The following is a 22,289-nucleotide window of genomic DNA, read 5'->3' as shown; positions in this document are numbered from 1 at the left end:
CTGACCAAATCTAGCAGTCATGAAATAAGCAAGGAGGTGGTCCTATGGATCAGTAACTGGTCAAAGAGCAAAACAGGTACATTCTCCCACTGGAGGAGCCCCACAGGAAAAATGGGGTCCTACAGATACCTGTATTTGGACCACTGCTTTTCTACTAATTCATAAATGATCTGAATTAGGAGTAAGCAGTGAAGTGCTCAGGTTTGCTGATGACACAAAATTATTTGTTTATTTATTTAAAACAAAGAGGGATTGTGAGGATCTCCAAAAGGTTTTCCTCAAACTGGGAGAATGGGCATCAAAATGGTCAATGTGGTTCAGTATAAGCAGGTGCAAAGCAGTGCATGTTGGGATAGAAATTCCCAACTTGATTTAAAAAGTGAAGTTTTTAAGGCAGAAAAAGGCAATTAAAGTGATCAATCGGCTGGAACACCTCTTCTATGAGGAAAGATTACAATAGCTGGGATTGTTTCATTTAGAAAAAAATTAAATTCAGGGAGACATGATAGAAGTGTACAGAATTATGCATGGTTTAGCAAAAGTAGACAGAGAGCATTTTCTCCCTCTTTCATAATACTAGAACTTGGAGTCCTTTCATTACACTGATTGGTGGGAGATTATTCAGGACAGATGAAAGGAAATACTTCTTTACAAATACACATTTAAGCAATGGAATTCATTTGCATAAGACATAGGGCTTGTTTGCATGTCTGTAGGCAACTGCAGCCTGTAGACTTGCTGGTAGTGTGGTGGTACTCTAGCTGTTTCTAGCTGCTTGCTGTTTTAAAGTGTTGCCTGAACTGTGTTTTCTTAGAATATCCATAAGTTATTGGCCACAATTTTTCTTGTCCGTGTAAAGAAACTACCAATGAGAAATTTCATATTTTAGGTAGTTCAGCCAGCCCATTCTTAGGTGCCTGTAAAGCCCTTGGTTAATTCCATCTGAATATTGAAATATGTTTCTTTTTACTATGTTAAATTCATACTCTTGTGGCTTTTATGACAACTCATCTCTTGACAATGCATCCATTTTATTGCCTCAAAATATGTTGTACTAGTCTAATTTTGTGTTGTTTTAAAAAAAGTAATTCCTGTGGGCAGCACAGACATGTTATATGACCACCAGTGTGACACAAATGAAACTGAATGGAAAGACTTTTGATGAAACAGAAGCTAAACTTTTCTGAATGAAAAGCTAGTGGCCTAGCCAAGCAGGGTGCTCTCTGCTGAGTTTCAGAGATGGAAACAGCTCATTTGCCTGCCTGGTTATCAAACTATTTCACTAATTTGGTTGCAAGTCTTATTAGCTTTGTGTAGATAGATAGGATAAACATCTTGTATTCTCAAAGCATATTTGGTCTCACCAGCAAATTGCACATGCCCATGAAGTGAAGGCAGTGGAGAGGGAATTAAAGAAAGCATTAACATATGAACAGAGCCATGCCAGTCCCATGGTTTATTTGGATAATGGAAGAGATTATCCTGCACTGGCTTCAGTTTAAGCTATTCTAATTTCAGGCGGTCTTAAGGCATGTATAATTATGGTTAGAACTACAGGCAATTGTAATCTGTGGACTGACTCTTAGTGTGCTGGTACTCTGCATTTAGCTATTTTCAGTGGTAAGGTGTTAGGCGATCTGGGGTAAGGGTTGGCAGAAAGGAGATCTCCAGGTGTTTTAGACTTCAACTCCCCAATGAAGTTGGGGAATGCTGGGAGTTGAAGTTAAAACATCTGGAGATCCTCTCTGCCTATCCCTGGCCTAAGGTCATTAACCCTCTTTCAACAATCATCAGTCAGGGGATGAAATTGCTATTGCTAGGTTCTGTGCCGCAGTGAGCAAAGTATATCATGAAGAGAAAAACATACTGATGATGCAAAATGAGTTAAAATTGTCCAGTTAATTGAGAACAGGTCATGTACATACTGTTGCAGGCAGTGCTGGAGAGGAGCTGAAAGGGCACTTCCTGGGCTGGCAAGCAATGAGGGCCAGTGCTGTGCATGGAATCCTAAGGTCCTTGGAGGAATCAGCTGTAACAATACGCAAGAGCCACTAGATGTATTCCTATTGTCTGCTACTTTTTGGAGGAGTCAGGAGTGAATCAAGAGCAGCACCTCAGGCCACTGAAGAGAGATTGGTCACAGGCTGATGTCCTTTTGTAAAACATTTTTAAAACACACCTAACATTGGATGGGAAAGTATAGTCTCCAGGAATAACCATGGCAGCTCAGGATATACTTCTTCAAGTAACATTGGCTTAGAACCTAAGATACTGGATATGCCTGGAAGCAAACTGTTCTATCCCTCCTTTCATTCCCCTGCAGACTCTGTATCTCATGAAGGACTCTTTGGGTCTGGGAACCCTCCTGAATGCACAGGCATGTGGTAAGGGGGTTGCAGTAGGAAAAGGGAATCACCCAAAATCAGGCAGAGGCACCTTCTGTGAATGTAACTCTTTCCAGTCTGTCTTATTTTAGCCAATTCCTTTGTCCTATGGCTCCTGGAGGATTGCCCCACTGCTTAAGAGAATCACCTTACTTACTAGAGAAGCTTTTCAGAGCCTGTAGGGCACTGTGTTGGGCAGAGAAAACAGAAAAGACCCCTTTTGTGAACTTGATTCACACATCTCAGGATCCAACCATCTTCACTTTTATGTCCAGTTTAGACAGTCATAACCTGGCTTAATAAGCCAAGATATGGGTGTTTTTCCTATATGTGCATACTCTATACCCAAGGTGTGATTAAGCTAAGAAGCATCTAATTAATAATAATTTCCCAGTTTTGATGGAACAGAAAACTATTGCTACCAACTTTTAAATAGGCAAGGATATTAAATCAAGTGAGAGGGCAATCCACTGCCATCCAGAAGGGATAGAAACAGAGTGAGCCAGAAGGGGCCTCCCAGGCCATCCAATCTGACCCTCGGCTTCCAGCCGGCTCCGCTCACAACATGCCCACCATGTGCATGTTTATCATAAATATAAGCTTCCAAACTGGAAGGCTAACATAGATCCAATGTATGGAGCAAGGCACGGTGGTGGCAATCTCTGGTGCTGTAATGCCTCACACCATTTTGGCAGTCTAGATGAAGCACCAGTGAAGGGGAAGGAAGGCTCTAGGGCTTCCTGTAGGACATGGTGCAAGCTGCGGGCCCTAGTCTCCTCCCTGTGCCCTGACATGTCCCTTTTCCATCTCCCCAAGGCCCAGTTTTCCCTTGAGAGAACCGGCATGATTCTTTCTACACTGGCTGTAAGGGGGTAGTGGGGGGCTCAGCCTTCAGACTCCCATCTCTGAAGTTGTAGGACATCAGAAGGCTCCAAATAATTCTACCCCCCTCCAACGATGTTGGGGGTAGGTGGCATAGGATCTCAAAACTGGGAATTCATGCTAGTTGTACAAATGGACTTGCATTCATAGTAGATGCTGTGTATTAAGTAGGAATGTGCAAAATTAGGACACACAGCTTGCTGGGTGTATGTGTCATGCATAAGACCTACTTAATCTCACTGGCACACTTTAGGTTTCTGCAAAGATCTTAGTACAAACTCCTAGTTTATTTAGGATGCTAAATAATAGAGGGAGGTCAGGGCTCTTACAGACAAGCTGTCTGGAAGGCTTGGCTCTGTTCCCTCAGAAAGGAAAATGGGAACCAACAGGGCAGAATGGAATTGAAAAGCCTAGGAAAGAATGGAGGTTAGAATCTGCTAAGTTAAAACAAGCCGTGCTCTGTGAGAGTCTGTTGTGACGACCAGCATGTGTTAAATGGGCACGAAAGAGTTTGGCTTTGAGAACTGTGAATATATGCATCTTCTTGTTGTTTGGCTGCTGCAGAAAGCCAGGGTCTGTAAATAAATTTACTGAGAAAAATTGCAGATTCACTAATGGGTGTTCAGTCCCTGTAAAGTTTCTTTCATTTATGACTTTTACGGGTTGAATATTCTGTTTATTTCTTTGGCCAGGCTTCTTTCTTGGCTACATCTCTGCCCTTGCCAGTGCCAAAGACAGGAATTAGAATGTGCGCCTCCAACCCTAACACAGGGTATGCAGGCTTTCAAGGGATCCCTCATGTTTGGATGAAGATGAGAGGCTGGGATTACAACTGAACTGTCCCTGTGAAAATATTCCCATCTTGCACATCCACACCAGCGATGGCTCCCATGCTCAAGGCCACATGACTGATAGTATTTGTGTGCTTTTGTGGGGGAGGTAAGGTTGAGCCCAGATACATCTGCGCTTTTGGCAAATATTTTAAAAGTGGATTGCATGGTAATGGGCCAAAGTGAGATCTGTTTTGGTTGTGCACTGCTCAATATGAACCAACAGAAATATATTCTAGCTATCCTACAAGCTTTGTCTATTATTGAGAGAGTCTGCTGGCCTGATGCTAAGCAATCTCCGAGGGCAAAATTCTCAGCAGACAGCACTGAAAAAGAAGCCTTCAGTAGCATTTGGAGAAATTTAGGATTATACTTGGCTCAGCAGGTAAGAGAATAAGACAGTGAACAATTGAAAATAATGCTTTATTCTCTAAGAGAAACAAAACAAAGAAGACAAGGGATAGGAAGATGACAATAAACAAGTTCTGAACCCAACTCTTTCATAATTTATTGTTTGTTAATAAACTGGACTTCATTCTTACAGATACTAGTGTGCTGTACCAATATTACAATATGTGATAAAATAAAAACACTAAAACTACATCATGATGAAAACAAAGATGACAGCAAATGCAACAGAAGAAACAAAACCAATCCATTAAAATGCCTGGCTAAATGAAAACATTTTGAGCTGTTGTACTGAAACAATTGTAATGTTGGTACTAGTTGTACCATCATAAAGAAGATATTCCATAAGTGGGGAGCCATGATTGAAAAAGCCATCTCTCCCTTGTTGACACATGATGTATGCAAGGTACTAGGAAAACAGTCTTCCCTAACAGTTCTAAAACTGATTTAAATGCTTCCCCTCCAGTTGGGGGAGATGTGGACATTCCAGAAGATACCTTTCATAATGCTACATAATGAAATTGATAAAGGAAATGTAGGAGACATTTCTGAGAACAACCAAATAATAGTTGATCTCCTGTCTCACCTCCCCCTTTGGTGCAGTCTAGATTTGTCAGACTTTAGGCTTCTGGAATCTATTCTTCCCTGCTTACTTGAATGTCATGATCCATCAACATACATACACTTAGGACTAATGAATTCAGACCCCAGGAGTGGAAGGACTTCTATTAAGTTTTGGTGCTCTGAAACTGAACAGCCAAAATTGAGTGGAATTCAAAGTCTGGGTTATTCTATTTCTGTAATAAAATAAAAGTGAAGAGGAACTAACGAGCCTCTTGATGTGGGTGAAGGAGGAGAGTGCAAAAATTGGCTTGAAACTCAACATTAAGAAAACTAAGATCATGGCATCCGATCCTCTCACTTCCTGGCAAATAGATGGGGAAGAAATGGAGGTAGTGACAGATTTTATTTTCCTGGGCTCCAAGATCACTGCAGATGGGGACCGCAGCCAAGAAATTAAAAGACGCTTGCTCCTGGGGAGGAAAGCTATGGCAAATCTAGATAGCATACTAAAAAGCAGAGACATCATCCTGCCAACAAAAGTGCATATAGTCAAGGCTGTGGTTTTCCCAGTTGCAATGTATGGCTGTGAAATCTGGACCATAAGGAAGGCTGAGTGCCAAAGAACTGATGCCTTTGAATTGTGGTGCTGGAGGAGACTCCTGCGAGTCCCTTGGACCGCAAGGCGATCAAACTGTTCAGTCCTAGAGGAGATCAGCCCTGACTGCTCTTTAGAAGGCCAGATACTGAAGATGAAACTCTAATACTTTGGCCACCTAATGAGAAGGAAGGACTCCCTGGAGAAGAGTCTAATGCTGGAAACAATAGATGGCAAAAGAAGAAAGGGACAGCAGGGAATGAGGTGGCTAGATGGAGTCACTGAAGCAGTTGGTGTGAGCTTGAGTGGACTCCGAGGGATGGTGGAGGACAGGAAGGCCTGGAGGAATGTTGTCCATGGGGTCGCGATGGGTCGGACACAACTTTGCCACTAACAACAACAACAATAAAATCTTCTGCAGGAGGAATAATTTCATGTGCTGCCCTTGTTAAACAGTCATGATTTATAAGAAGCCCTTTTGATCTACTGGAAATTATCCAGAGATCTGTCAGTAGACTGAGATCTTCTTCATATTCTGATCTAGAAAGAATCGTTGGTGTATAACTGTTCAGCACAAATGTTAGCTTTGCTTTCCACAGGACTCAGAGCAGAAGTGGTTCAGTTGCTGCACCTCAGCTGCACTCAGGTCCCTCCCGCACAGTGCGACGCTATCCAGCTGCAAATAATGATCAGCTTACATCCAATGTACTGCCCAATGGAAATGGATTTGAACAGAGCAGTGCTGGGCCACGGACAGCATTCCCAGAACCTGCTTCATCTCTCTGGGGTAAGATCCGAAAGATGACTTAGGGTTCGTGGGTTCATTTATTTTCCAGAAAAATGTTTCTGAATTCAGACTCTCCTAAATGGTAATGGCATGGGGGCGGTGACCAGGAGAGGACTGTTACAGCCATTGTGAGACTTCATACATGCTGGCAATCTCTGCAGGTAACTTCAAGTGGCTCTCCTTAGAAGTATGAGACAAAAACATCAGAACAGAATTTAACAAGTTGCTGTGCTCTATGAAATTATCATCTTGTTGTCTTCCTGTTCAACTCAAATGAACTTTATGATCTTGTTTCTCTGTTTTCACTTAGTTTGAGAAATGTAATTTAATGTGGTAGCAGAAGAGTGCTTAATATTTTTTGTTGCATAAAAAATAGTTCCTGGGGCTAAGGCTATAGGGAAGTCCTAACATTTTCCCTGGAAGGCATCTTCTCCTTAATCTGAAATATGTGGGGTTAGGCTATGGGTATTCAGGAGGGAAGGTACTCTGCTTGTTGCATAGAGGACATTTTAGTCATCACATGTTCCAGGTTTTAGCTTTTAGACCTGACACAAATTAATTTCTGCCACAAAGTCTCAATCCATTATGCCATTTAGGAATTGTTCTCCCAGACTGTCTTTCCTCAGCCATTCCAACACCATTCCACCTCTCACTGGTACCAGATGAACCTCTTGAGTGGGATGGTGTAAATGGTGATCTGTAACAGCAGGGGGTTGGACCCGATGGCCTTCTTGGCCCCTTCCAACTTAACTGTTCTGTGCTTCTCTCACAGCCTTAACATCCAAACTGCTTTCCCCATTATTCCTCTTGCTTCATCTCAGCTAGTTGGCCTGACTCTTACTCTTTTCTTAGCTGAAGGAGTATAGGAGCAAACTGGAATGTAGCCAAATGCTCTACTGAGATGTGGGAGAGAGACATTATTGCTATGGATTATTATTTTATTCGAACAACTCCCTTCAGGGTAACTTTCCCAGTCTCCTATCTTTCTTTTAAAAAGGGAGAGGTAGTGGGAACAGACAGAGACATAAAGAGAGAAGGCATCTATTATCTTTTTAATAAAGAAATACTCCCATACAGCTTTCAATTAATGTGTTCTTACCCCTTCCTTTAAAAAAAAAACCTCTTATTTGCTTAGTCCTTGAGATGTATCCTGTTGATTCACTTCATAAACCACAAATCCTGTTATTCACCTTCTGACTGCATAAGCTATTGCTTTTTATGGCTTTATCTGTAATGTTATGAAAATTCTTTCAGGAAGTTTTTCTTTTAAATCTCCTATGTGGAGAAAGTTATGTGAAGGAATTTTAAACATTTATCACCTAAACAAAAAGAGGTCAGGAAAAAAGATGAATCAAGAAACTGCGACCAGAAGTAAAACAATAGTTTTCATTTGATGGCAGAAATAGGGAAAGGGCACTATTTCTGAGATTCAGATTACATGTTACCTGTAATTTGTAGCACACAGCTACATCAGTACTTGGTTTTTACTCAAAAGAAATTGAGGGGACATTATCAAAACCATGTTGGATAGGGGGGCTTCAGCCTTTTGCCTTCTATTGTGCTCCCCATCTGGATCTCAGTTGTACATCCACAAAGCTTCCATTGAAACAAATGGAGGCTTTTCTCCTATGCAAACTGCAAGCACAGCACCTGTTCCTGCATCCAGATTGCAACTACGGGGAGGAACAAAGCATTAAAGTCCCCTTACCCCAGGTTGGTCTCATGCTTGCTTTTGAGTAAAATTATAGCACTGGTGTAGCTGGTTGTTTACAGAATAATATTGAAAGGTGTGTGTATCTTATTCCTGAGTGAGACATGACCTTATTGGAACAGTTCATTCACTGCAATCAATCAAGGACATAATTCTGCAAGTGCCCAGAAACAAAGTTGCTCAGATAAACCTTTCTACTCTATTATATCACTTTTCTTTTCTTTGCAGGTGTCAACCTGACAGAAAAGATCAGGAAGATAAAGATTGTCTTCACTCCCACAATCTGCAAACAGACTTGTCGGCAGGGTCACTGCTTCAATAGCTGTGAGAAAGGAGACACCACCACCTTATACAGTCAGGGTGGACATAACCATGATCCTAAATCTGGCTTCCGTATCTGTGAGTCTCCCAAGATGTCTGACCCATTTCATAAAGTTTATTTATCATCCTCTTTTCCTTTTGTTTGTTAAACTAGCAGTTTCCTGCTGCAGCAGAGTTCAGGGCAGCAGAATTATTGTGACAAGTCCACTTGTCTGAAAAAGAAGCAGACTTCTCTGAGATTGATCCTGCCCTTTTTGAGACAAGAGGTCAATTGCAGTTACCTTTTTGTCTTTCTCCATTCTGCTCTGGATATAACAGTCCCTGGCTTCCAGTCAGAAGCACAGACAGGCATTGCAGTGTTTCTTCTTGTCAGGGCCAATCTGCTGCTTTCATTGGCATTAGCTTTTGGTCCTGGCTCCCAACACCTAATTTCTTCCCATCCCCTTCTTCCACTTCTGTGGAAACCAGGAGAATTGGCTGAAGCTTTTATACTTTTCCTAATTATTAAGGCAGCTGAAGTTTTTTCTTCTGATCTTGTCAATGCCATAATTGCACAGGAAATTTTAGTGAATTGGACAGGTCAGCCATCAGAGATAGGGAAGCCTTCTACAGCTTGGCACCATTCAGATAAGATGGAGTACAATTCCCATCACACAGAAGTACAGCCATTGCCGTGATGGCTTGGAATGAGATGAAATCCAACATATTTAAATAACTGTTATATTGCAGAAAGCTGCACTAAGGCCTGATGCTGTCTAATACACAAATATTATGTGATTGACTTTAAGGGTGTTTCAGATGACTTTGACTTAAATTGGTGAACTGAAATGATAGTCTTACTGTGACCATGTTGCATATGCAATTGCTCTTCAGAATTCCTCTGTCCTGTATTTGCAACCCTCTTCCATGGGACAAATTACATGAATTTGAAGTGATCTAAATGTCACAACTGTCTTGGTTCTTGGAAGTGAGGCTAGCTAGAAACTTCAGTTGGCCTGGTGTGCTCCCCATCAAGGGCAACTTGACATTTTTCTACAGCTGAGGGAGCAATGTTAAGATAAGTACATAGAGCACATGAATGTCCCAATGACACAGTCATTACTTGATTTGAATCAGAAATATTAGAATCGGTTTGAAATATTAGAATCGGTTTGACTGTCAGATTTATTTTATTTACAGATTTCTGCCAGATTCCCTGTCTAAATGGTGGACGCTGTGTGGGCAGGGATGAATGTTGGTGCCCATCCAACTCTACAGGGAAGTTTTGCCACTTGCCAGCTTTAAAACCAGCAAAGAAGCAAGTGCCCAACAGTCTGACAAGCAACTCCATGAAGCATTCTATGTACACACTTCCTCTGTCCAACCAGCTTGGTAAGCACTTGTCTCATTGCTTCTCACAGGCTAATGGCATGTGAAGCCTATTCTTGGTTACAATATGCCACCGATTCTTCCAGATGAGGCCTTTTTTGGCAACTGCTCTGCCAATTTCCCTTAGTTTTATTGCAAGTTTAAACTAAACCATTTCTACTGATAATCTTCCAGTATTTTCTACAGATAATCCTCACTACTCCATCTATCTTTTTTCTTGACATACATTATCTGCTAAGGAGGGAAAAGTGGAATAGATGCAGAATTTCTTTTGCTCTAATGGCTCCAGGAGCTATTTATCTGGAAGGAAAGTATCCTAGGCTATCACTGTGCTACTGATAACCGGCACTAGCCCTGGCTAACATGATTGGAAATTACCTGAAATGACAACTTCTGGAATAGGACAAGTCAGTGAAACTCCTAGAAGGGAGCTCCACTGGCCTTCTCCATTCTGGAATTGGTTGCTCTGGCTACTTTCGTGGGCTGTGCTACCAAGCTCTATTTTCCATTGGCTTAATGGATTGCAAGCATTGTATACTGGCTGAAGTGCAAATGTTTGTGGCTATGCAGGAATCTGGTTTATATTCAAATTATTATTTTGTAATCAGACTGAGATAAAAGAAAAGAGATAAATTAAGACCTACCATACACCTGCAATGCTAATACATGTTTGCAAATTAGTTAATTAAAGAAGAGCATAAAGAAACAGTTGCCAAACTATTTTAGCTAGTTAGTGTGTCAGGTCTAAAACTCTTAGTTTAATAAGGTGGTTAGGTAGGCCATAATCTACGTACAGCCTCATCCTGGACAGTACTGTGACACAGATGGATTACAGTAGTCTTCTTGTCCACATTCTGTTCCTACAGGTTACTCCAGTTTCTCTTGTTTCATGCCAAGCAAGCTGTTATTTCATTTGTTTGTATGTTGTGGACCCATACAAAGCCAAGGATTACTGAATTTTTATCTAATGTCTTGTTAGCAAACCATTGTGATATTGCAGTCAGAGTGGATGCCAAAGTTATCCAAGTTATCCAAGTATTTAAGCCCCTTTACTTAGCAATCAAGTTCCAGAATTGTTGCAGAACAAGAAACAAAGTCATGTGTCTGCTGACTGACTTTAATTTTTTATTTCAGCTTCAATAAACCCTTCCCTTGTGAATGTACATATCAATCACCCTCCAGAAGCTGAAGTGCAAATCCATCAGGTGGCCAGAGTGAAGAGTGACTCAGATCATTCAGAAGAGAATAGTGTTGAAACAGTGTTGGTATCTCAGCTTCCCATAGGACACCAGTACAATGATAATGCCACCAGAAACAGCAACAGCATTGTCACAGAAAGCAATCAAAAGCAAAGAACTCAGGATCTCATGGGAAGGTGTTACCTGGAGTCAGTACATGGAAAGGTCAAAACTGTTTTTTCTTACTATGTTTTTTCTGTCCTTTTGTGGTTTAATTGACATTCATGCATGCAAATGTAAATGAAGTGTCAGTGTATGCTCGTCTTATTATTTTCTTTAAAATATTTGCAACACACTTTTCCTTAATAAGTTCAAATGCCATAACAACAATTTAATTAAAACAAGCTGTAGGAAAAATGCCCATGGGTAACAACAAGTCAAAATAATTTCGAGAGAGGCAGCTTGCAAACATGAAAAACATCAAGACAAGTCATTTGGATGATTTGCTCCATGTACAATTAGCATTAAAATAGTTTCAGGCAAAAGAGAAAGTGGCTTTCACTGCAGTGGGAGGTTGTCAGAGAAGGGGTGAGGCAGGCTCCCCTAGGCAAGCATGGAATCCTGGCTAGATGCAAGGATCTAGATGCAGCTGCAGAAATTTTTTTCCCATCGTTCCAGCAAAATATTGCACATAAACCTAAGAACTAAGTATGTGGGCACGCTTATATGGGAGTCAGTGGTATATGCTGTGTTTGGATGCTATGCTGCAATTGCTGAGTCTATGAGTAATGTAGGGCTACAATTTAGGGTATATTCATATGAGCTCAATGTGTGTTTTGAAATTGTTTCTCTGTTGAGTGATTTTAACACTTGTCCAAATGTTTGTTTGTTTCTTTGTTTATTGCTTTTATATACCGCTCAATAGCCATATATGGCTCTCATGCATGGGAGATAAGGACATATTTTAGTCACCAATTGGTAAATTTTTGCGAGCTTTGCATTAGTGCAGCAAATTAGACTTGACTGTATGTGCTGAAATTGCATCTATTTGCACCTCATCTCAACACCTCACTCAAAGTGGTTGTATGAAATTTCTGAAGAATCAAAGAATGATTTAAGAAATAATGATTTATTGCCTATTAAAATATGTCCACATGGCAACTTTTTGCATTCCTAGTTTGGACGTTGTAGCACACATGTAGGAGTATGTGGCATGTCCATCATCCATGGGAATTGGGAAACTAACTGTTGAAGCCTTGAAGCCTCTGGCTTGAGTCCTTCTGAAGCAGCCTGCACTCTTTTAAAGAGCACGTCTGGTCTCTTGACTATACTTGGTTCTGAGACTTTATCACTGTCTGTCTGTCTGTCTGTCTGTCTGTCTGTTTGAATTTCTTCCACAATATACAGTCAAATAATCTGGGCTGCAGCAGTGCCCTTTTTATAGCTTCCCTGTGATTTCAGTAGGAAATGGAAAAAGTGTAGGAAAAAAATTCTTACTCAGTAAATGAATGCCTAATTTTCATGGAATATTCATTTCCCCTGCAGCTGAAGTGAATGTAAATTCACGTAACTGAAACATCACTTTCCTTGACTCTTATTGCATTTGTGGAAACATACAGTTCAGAATAACACTTGTATTTTTTATATTAGTAGTGTTCTTTTTTACACAGATGTGCAGGCGACAATCTGTATCTTCTGATCTGTATCTTCCAATTGGGTAACTTACTGATGTGAATGTTTCTCTGAAGAATCACTGGTGGGTTCTATTCAGTTTCAAGGATAAACCCTCCAGTATCCCCATTCAGAGCACTGAATTTGGCAGAAGCCAGATTCTGCTCCATCCCAATTTCCTATGCTTTCTCTCATTGGCTAAGTAAAGATAGAGTCATTCTGAAAATTTGGTACGAAACATCTTGACTATAATATGAGGGTTAAATACACAACCCAACACAATGTTTTTCTTAAGTAATTGTCCTTTGACTGACTGGTGTAGTGAAAAGAAACATGTTTAGGCTTTAGACTTTTCTCAGGTTCTACAGGTAACTTCAAGGAAATGTGAGCAAAAGGTGAAAGATGGTGTATCCTTGTTATTTTATGTTCTTGTTCAGCTGGAACAGGGGCTGCAGCTTCGTCTACTGAGTGATGGCTAAATGTCTGGTCAGGAAGCTTTTTTCTCTTCTGCTTCAGTCTGAAGCCAAACTCACTGGAATGTGAGCACTGGGCACATGGCCATTTCCGGGATGGATGGATGCCTGATTTGGTTTGTGGACTGTGATAGCTTAGCTCTAATGGGGAAGACTACAATCTAGAGGTCTTTGTTGGGAAGAAAAGTGACACTTATTAAGTCAATGAGAAAACTATTCCACAAGGTCTGAACTTGTACACCCGTCTCACTAGCAAATAGATTTAACTTTAGGAAAAGACATTTGTTTTATCCAAAAGCTGCTTGCTTGCTGATACCATCTCTGGATATGCTGTGCTACTCAAACCTAACAGTAATACCCAACATTTAATACTCAAAACTTAGCTTTCCAAGGGGCAAAGACATAGGCAGTTCTCATTTTTCTGTCTGTAAAACTGTTTACTGTCTTAAAATGCACCTCTGGCTCTGCAGAGAGTTTTTCTGCCTGCTTAAAGCAGAAACCTCTCTGTTAACTATAAACCACTCCTTCTGTTTCCCTCCTGTCTAGGCTAGTCTAGTTTTGGCCAAGAAAGACAGGAATGATGGACTTGGGCCTAATGTTTGACATCTTTCTCTCTGAGTAATGAAAGGGCTGGATTCTAATGCTGCCTCTTTCCCTTCCTTTCTAGTGTGCAGGCCCCCTGCTTGGTCTGGCCAAATATGAGGATTGTTGTGGCAGTGTAGGAGCATTTTGGGGAGTCAGCAGGTGTATCCCATGTCCACTGAAGCCAGGTAAGTGCTCTTTAAGTGGAAATTTCTCTACTCATTTTCTTGTAGGGGTTGTCTGTGAAAGAGTAGGAGTACACAGAAGCTGGCAATGATCCAGTAGGAACAGGAAGGGACTCCAGGTACATTGAGATGGATGGGTCCTAGTCCTAACATTCAATAGGCATTGTGCAGCTGTTCTTTCTTTCTTCTTAATCATTTATTGTAAGAAAAAAGATGGAGGAAGTGGTGGAAAAACATGGGAGGGCTACAAGCTGAACATGTTGTGAGCCGCCCCGAGGCTTTGTTGCGATGGGGGTGGCATAGAAATGTTTTAAATAAATAAATGATGATGCCTGGATCTCCCATAAGATTCTGTTAATGAAGCAGTGCCAGTGTTGCCTGGAAGTACCCATGGACACACAGGATGGCCACTCATTTCAGGAACGCTATTTTCTTTTTGAAATTAATGTCATTCCTGAATATGCTTGAGCAAGAGGAAGAACATGTAATGTGGTATTTACAGTGATTCTTACTGGGCTGCAGTGTTGATTTAGGTGCCAGCAAGAATTAGTTTGACTTGGTTGCTGGCTCAGAGCTTCGTAGTCTCCCTACATACCCCCTCTGTAAAATCCAAGGGCAGTCTGATGTTTGTTCCATCTCAAAGACATTGAGCAAGAGAAAGCTGGAAAATAATGGCCATCATTTTAGGAGGTGTGGCTGCAGTTTGGCTGGCGAGGTTGCATACTCAGCCTTATAGAATTACGGGCCTGCTTTAGATGAGGGCTTGGCAAATGCTCTGGAAATAACACTACATCAAACAGTTGGCAGGATTGAATCTAGAGTCCATTCCAGGGGCATAGAAATCCAGCTCTACATTTTCTTTTCCCAGCACCCAAAGAGACTGATGCAGTACAACTGTAATGGATAGCTTGGTTAATCTATAAGGAGCATGTAATTTTCATTTGCTTATTCCATGGTGTATATTCCAGGAAAGATATCATCCTATCTGGTGAATGGGGAGGGAGATTGACAGAGGGTTTTTCCTAGGAGGTGGCTTCTAGTGCTTCCCCAGTTATTGCTCTTCTGCTTAAAAGCTATATTTAGAATTGCACATGGATTTTCTTACTTCAAGAGTGTTTTTTGACATGCTTATCCCACTGTGTTCAATCCTCCCCCGATGGAGCTAAAGATGGCATTCACTTGATCTGAACCTTGTGCCAGGCTTTGGCAAGTTCTGCCTTCATTGCCACTGTGTGTGCAGAAGGGCACAGCCAGACTGGAAGCACTGTGCAACTATTTTTCAAGCAGGCTTTTGTCCTGCCAGTGCTCCATCTCCATCAGCATAAGAGAATCTTGTCATGAGCAGCACTATCTGGGACAAATGGAACAAGATGAGAGAGGCCTAAGTGTGATATCTCACCTGGTTGAATCCTCAGGCTATATGACAGCATGTGGCATAGGCCTCTGGGACCTGCCCATCCACTTTGTAAAAACAGGGGTTCTTGTCAGGGTCAGAGGCAGTCTCTGGGGTTGCTTTTGGCCCAGTGGTACTGTTCTTCCCATAACCTTGCTCAAGGAGCACACATTGGCTTCAACTAATGAAGGGTTTTTCCACATGTTTATTCACCAAATGCCCCAGCTACTGTTTCTGCACAATTTTTCCACAATCTCCTGTTCATATCATATTTTATAACAGAGTGGAAAGAGCTTTGAAGTATGAGAAATAACTTGGGTAACTATTTAATCCCCATCCACTCATCTTTTACAAATATGGTTAGATGCATGCGAAGGCAACCATCTAATAAACTAAGAAAATAAAAAACAATGAAAGGTAAATAAAATTTGTGAGACATTGCTACATAGAGAGAAAACCTTTGTTTGCAGTTGTAAAATACTAGGTAAGTGCTTGCATGATGGAATAGCACAGGAGAAAATTCACAAAGCATGTTACAGTGGGAAAGTTGTATTTTTGATCATTAATAATATCACTAAAAATATCTAGATGCTCCAGTGACATTCACACAAGCACATTCTGCACAGCATGAAAACACTATATCGAGGAAGTATTAGATTTTCCTGAATAAGGAAAAATGCCCCATAACAGATGTGCTATCTTGAAGAAATATCTGATTTATTGCAACAAATGAATAACAAATGCATTTAGGGGTCAATGAACTGATTGCATGGAAAGTCTCAGAATGACTGTTGCATTCCACAAGTTAAAATCAGGTTTGAATCTGTTAATGAGCTTCTGACTGTAGGATGTATGACAAATAGTCCATGGTCCCAGAAAGGAATTATTATATCAGAAAAGACAGTCTCGTGACTGAAGAGCCAGCAGCCTTAATCACTGGAAATAACTAATTCTGTTCTTGCATTCACCTCACAAGGGCCTTCTATCTTGCTCAGGTTTAAGCAGTTTGTAGTTTGCCAAAGGAACCTGTCCTAGCCACAGATTTTTCTTGAAACATGTTCTTTATTAATCAAAGTGTTTTCCAGAAGGCATCTCTGAGCATGCACAGAGCAGTTCATTGAATCCAATCTAGTATATACTTTTAGGAAGTCTGCTTATGAGTAATTTTGGGCCTTATTCTTTCAGGAGAGACCTCTTGAAAACAAGCATGCCTCCTCTTTGTATACCCATCCTCTGACTGGGCTGCCCTCCTCTGCCAATATTGCATCAAGAGGTCAAGAGCCATATCTGCTTCATCTGTCGCTCAGAAACTCCCCTGTTCCAAGTCCCTTCCCACTAACTGTACATCTTGGTTATTCTCAGAAGCTGCCTGCACACCTGGGCAGTCTGGCCTCAAGATAAACAGCTCTGCTTCTCTCTCATCTCAATGTTCAATTGTCCCACATTCTGAGACCCCCCCCCCCCCGTTCTTCCTCCTCTGAATTCCAATCAGCAGGCTTTGAGAATGTGCACCAAGAGCAACTGTCTTTCTTACTCCCAACACTAAAAATTGTTGAATAGCAAAAAACAAAATCAGAAACAAAAATCACTCCTTCTGACACAGTGGAGCTGGAGCCAGGAGTAGGTTCACAGGACAACCAGGGCCTGTTCATACAACTCAGCTGATTTCTCCTTCTTTTCCTCCAGTAATACTACTGCCTTTGAGATTTGCACCCTCAGATGTGACATTGGGATTGTGACGGCTGGGCCATGGGCAGCAGGCAGGAACAGGCAGCACTCTGGGTACAAGGCGCTGGCACAAGGAGGAGTCTGTAGTCTTGTCAAGGGAGCAGAGGCTAAGAGCACGATCAGCAGTTCAGGGTCAGAAGCATGGAAGGGAGCAGTCCAATACAATGCAGAGAGAGAGCACAGATGAATGAACAGCAGGAGCAGAACCAAAGCAGGTTGGAGCAAGGCAGGAACAAGATAGGAGCAAACTGGAATGCTAGAGCAAAGCCGCAGCAAAGGGGGTACGAGGAGTAAGATGTGCAGACGTGAAGAACCAAAGCACTAGGAGTTGTGAGCTGTGGTACAGAGAAGCCCTTTATGTTAGTCTCCAGGGCCTCCACTTACCTCACGTAATTGCTTCCCAACTGTTCCCTCCAAGTGCCTGCAGAGGGGTACCTGGTTCTGCAAACACTTAAACAGCCAGCCAGGCTCTAGTTCTGACAGGGATTATAAACAGTTCTGCAAACTACATGGAGGGTACCTGTTTGGTTGGTCCATCCTTTATTTGGACAGAGGCGACTTGCCTTTCATTTGCTGTTAGTTTCTTCTTCTTAACCCACCTGCATTACTCATACTTGCTTGTGAAATCTCCAGGGGCGGCAATCTCAGGGTGACAAGAAGGGTCCCTAAAGAGCCAGTTACCAATAATCTTATTTTAGGTGAAATTTCTAGTCTTTGCCTGTAAGTAGGCAAACAAGGCATGAAGAGCTAAAATTAAGGGTTACCTCTTATGGTGGGGAGCAGCCACAACTCAATTGCAAAGTACATGTGCAGAGTCTCAGATGCAAGCACTGGTGATCAACTAGTAGCCAATATAACTAATCTAATATTGAGGTGATATGGGCATGTGAACTTGCTTGTACCAGCAGTCGTGCTGTCCAATTCTGTACCAGTTGAAGTTTCCAGACTGTCTTCAAGGGCAGCCCCACATAGAGTGTGTTACAATAATCAAGCCGACAAGTTACCAGAGCTCGGCTTTGCCTGTCCAGGTAGGCCACAGTTGGTAAATTAGACACAGCTGAAAGAAGGCACTAGTGGTAAGGTAGCTGGCAAACCTATGCAAGCCTACACAAGAACTGGGTAGCTTGTCTCTCCCAACACTTCATCAGGGACTGGGCAAGGAACTGCTCTCCTTTCTCTCCTGGATCCCCTCCTCTCCCTTCCAAAACATGTCTGCTCTCACTGTCAGCCTGGGAAACTGCAGGCAACTATCTTGATTGAATTTCAGAGCTTCCTGTCCTCCCATCACCTCTTCATCAGTGTCCTCTTCAGAATCCAATAGCACAGGCCCTTGAAAAGTTAGCAAAGAGTGAATTTGCTTGACCAACTCACTACACTATGTGTACAGCATGAGAATGTGGCTTATTCAGAGTTAAAAAAGGAATAAACTAAATATGCATTCCTAGTCAACACAGAGTTTTCTTTTACACTGCAGATAAATTTAAGCATAACCTATTTTAAACTCTACACAGGAAAATCCCCCAGAGAACTACAGACACAGTTGTGGCTGTCTTACTACCTAAGATATGGAATTATTCATAGGCTCTGAACCAATTTTCACATTCTTCTGATAGATACATATAACATGGAAGAGAAAACATGGATTGGATTGAGCTTCAGCGTATTGGCCCACATCCAATGCATTACTGAGTCCAAGCTCTGGTCAAGAACAGAGGCTACCTCACCTGGATTTGATGAGAATGAGAGGTAGAGCTGAGTATCATCAGCATACTGATAGCACTTAAGCCCAAACTTCCAAATGATCTCTCTCAGTGTTTTCATGTAGATGTTAAAAGCATGAGGGACAAGACAGAATCTCACAGGAATCTCTGGCACAAAGGCCATGGCAGAGAGCAAAAGGCCCCCAGCACCACCATCTGGAGATGATTGGTCTGATAGGCGCAGAGCCACAGTATGACTGAATATGGTATTAAGGGCATTCCCTGAATGGACCTCGCACTGAGTCAGCCAGGTTGCCAAAGAGGAAGCATATTGCCCTAATTAAGTTAGAGACATTGAGTACTGCTGAATGATTTTACAAGATCCATATCATTCTGTATGGTAGAATGGAAAATGAAAACCAAATCTTTGTCCATCCTCACTGGGATAATGATAAAGGTTACTCAAATAAAATACTGATTATAGCTAATGAAGCCTCTGAAAGGAACTGCTCCAGTGAAATGGTTCTGGGGTGCCCCAGAGGCTGCTCAATTCATGCTGTGGGGCAAGTTTAAGTGGGAAAAGGAGTTGATTCCATGGAAATGGAATTTATGTAGTGCTTTTCATTAAGTGTGCATTTATGCAAGTCTTTTCATCCAGAGGAATTTCAGCATGATTTAAGGGTGAGTTACTCATCACTCTCTCTGGAGTAGCCCCCAAGGAATTGGAAGAGACTGTCCTACTCTAAAAGGGCAAGCAAATTGTCTGTATTGAATGTGTACTTATTGTGTCAACTTTCTATTTGCTCACGAGTCTCTGCTAGCAGAGTGCAGCTGGAAGTCTTTCACTAATTGTTCTACAGTGCATAGAAGCGTAACCAACCAATTTTAATTGGTTAAATAGATTCAGTGGAGTTGCTTGAATGGAAATTTATCCCAGACACCAAAGCTTTTACAGGCTTTTTGAGAGGGCTCTTGAATCAATGAGACCAGAAATTTATATGCCATTACAGAATCATATTGTTGGGAGGAACTAAAAGGACATCCATTCCAAACCTCTCTTTCTCCCAAACATCCACACAATTACCCTGTTCGAAGCCCCTGAACATCCGAACAATTTTAGGCCTGCTGTGAATTTAAAGCTGAAGCTTATTAAGAAAGAATGCTGTTCACTTGGGCTCAGCAGTCTTTACTTAGCTGTTCAGCTGGATGGCTCACTGTCCAAGTGACTTTCCACCCCAGGGAAACTTCAGGCTTACCAGTTTCATGTGCCTCACAGCAAGCACATAGAAAATGCAGCATAAATACATTCTTAAACTATAATGAGCAGAAAATTCAGAGGTTGGAGTCTTCCCCTCTTTTTTTGTACAGTTTTTCCAGTTATTGCTCCTGGTTGAAACAATTGGGTCCATAGCAAGCCTGACCAGTGGCAAATAAACTCTTTTGTATCTTAGTCTTCTGATTCTAACTTTAGTTTCAAATGCTCCTATTACTTTCTTGGCTTTAATATTAAATGTTTTTGTTTTGGCAGCCAGGCACAGTAAGGACTCAAGTAACTTTGAAAAATGTCAGTGCCCTATCTTTTTAGTTGTTCTGTTATTGTCCTGCTTGTGTTTTCTTTGTTTGTTGTCCCATCATGCATTGGGTCCTACTTTAAGTGCTGGATTGTACTATATACCCAATAAGTTAAAAGAGACACACATTTCAGAGCAAATAACAAATAAGCCCCATCTCATTTCAGTGGGACCACAGCAGATAGCAACACTCTAATGGCTGTGGGCTGCTGCTTTAATTTCCAACAGTGTCCCCAATGTACAGCTTTACAAGGCTTTCTGAAAAATAAAATGTGAAATACTAGCTTTCACTGGGGGGTGGGGACGGCTTTTGAATTTCCACGCCTTAGAGTGGTACCACATCAAGTAATCACCAGAAATCGCAAAGGCAGCTCTCAGAGACAACTGACCAGCACAAGAAGCCCAGGAGAGGTGTCAGTGCAGTAGGAGATGTGGCTGGGATGCCGGGACTGCCAGAGTGCCAGGAGTGCCATGTGTTGGCATTGGGCCTGCTGTATTCACAGTTACACTTCTTCAGAAGGTACTCAGGTTAAGATGAATAAAATTAAATTGGGATGAAAGCCAAGGTAGCATCTATCTCAGAGGCTAATCTTTCAGCAAGCCAGAATGCTAACCCATTCCTAGGCTTCTTTCAGTTATGGACTTGGTATCACAACAATGGTTCCCCTACCTACTTTCTCACTTGCTGTGGCTGTTGCATAGTTGGAGCATCCCGAGTCCTTTCTATTCTCTACTCTGTGTGATTATTCTCCAAGTATTAATATCTTTTTCACATGTCAGAACCTGCCTTCACTCCTGAAAGAGGCCTCAAGTTTGTCATATATAGGCAATTTGCTGTTTTCTGACTGTGATACCTTGGCTCAGTTCCATTGCCTTGCTGTCAGCAGTGGATCATAACCCCCAAAGCAGCCCTGGTGGGCCCCCTACAGAGATTAACTGTGACTGTTAAACTTATTTCTAGAGCACTGCTACTTCAACAAGGGGCTGAACAAGTCAGCAGGGTTGTTTGTAGCTGTTCATCATTCACAGCAATGACTCTGTTCTGGCTTCTGTTAGCCCTCAGGCCTTCCTCTTTCATACGCAGCTGCCTTCTCTGATATAAGGAGCTTGGAGTACTGTAGCAGACAAGTAGCCTAGAACCATAGTCCTCAAAGTGTGAGCAAGCAGACACATTCTTCTAATTGAGAGCTTGCTGCCCTGAGGTCTAATGAGGAGTGACTCATACACATGCAGCGTATCTTGAAAGATGGCAGAGACAGGATTCTCACCCTAGTTCAGAGTTTACACCAAACCTGCAAACAGCTATCCCTGTCTAAAGCTCTTTCTTGAATATGGCAGAAAAATCCAACTGGATTTTAATTCATAGTGTGCCATGCAATATGCAAGTGAAGGTATATAACTGGTCATGTTCTAAGACAATTTAATGGAGGTTTGTGGAAAGAATGTTTCCTGAACCCACCTCCATCTTATGGTTCCCTAGGCCCCCTGAAAAGCCTATGCAGAAGTGGTGCCCTCCTGCACAATTTGGAGTGGGATGCGAGGAGCTGCTAATGAAGTTCTCCAAATATTTATTTATTGATTTAAGATTTTGATATACCATTCTCCCAGTTCTCAGAACAGTTTATAAATGGTTAAAACATTAAAGCAGCGTAACAAGTGTCCATAAAATCTGTACAAAAATACAAATGAATACTCAGAAAAATCCATAACAAAGAAAAAATAGCAGCATACTGAACCAGTGCAACCAATCATTATAATAAAAACTAATATAAAACACACATATGTAGACAACAGCTATAATAATGGGAAAATAATGGGAAAATAAAAAGGTTTCAACCTGGTGCTGCAATGTGTATAGTGTCAGCACCAGATGCACCTCTCTGAGAATTTGGTTCCATAAATGGGGCACCACTACCAAAAAGGCCCCTCATAGGGAAGGCCCTGTCCTTCCCTTGAAG

The 22,289-nt window shown here is 41.7% G+C and overlaps 1 protein-coding gene across 3 annotated transcripts in view; it reads left to right on the top strand.

The window, feature by feature from the left end:
* LTBP2 (latent transforming growth factor beta binding protein 2) overlaps positions 1 to 22,289 on the top strand; it is a 161,807-nt gene that overhangs the window by 71,942 nt on the left and 67,576 nt on the right. For all 3 annotated transcript variants that reach the window (XM_044435931.1, XM_044435932.1, XM_044435930.1), the window contains exons 4-8: positions 6,263 to 6,450; positions 8,390 to 8,560; positions 9,662 to 9,853; positions 10,985 to 11,253; positions 13,840 to 13,942. In XM_044435931.1, the coding sequence (XP_044291866.1) occupies positions 6,263 to 6,450; positions 8,390 to 8,560; positions 9,662 to 9,853; positions 10,985 to 11,253; positions 13,840 to 13,942 (923 nt within the window). The remainder of the gene's footprint in view (positions 1 to 6,262; positions 6,451 to 8,389; positions 8,561 to 9,661; positions 9,854 to 10,984; positions 11,254 to 13,839; positions 13,943 to 22,289) is intronic.

Source organism: Varanus komodoensis, unplaced genomic scaffold (genome assembly GCF_004798865.1).
Source record: "Varanus komodoensis strain SLA01 unplaced genomic scaffold, ASM479886v1 scaffold3, whole genome shotgun sequence".
NCBI lineage: Eukaryota > Metazoa > Chordata > Lepidosauria > Squamata > Varanidae > Varanus > Varanus komodoensis.
The sequence above is the reverse complement of the archived record's forward strand: the minus strand, read 5'-3'. Positions and strand labels throughout refer to the sequence as shown.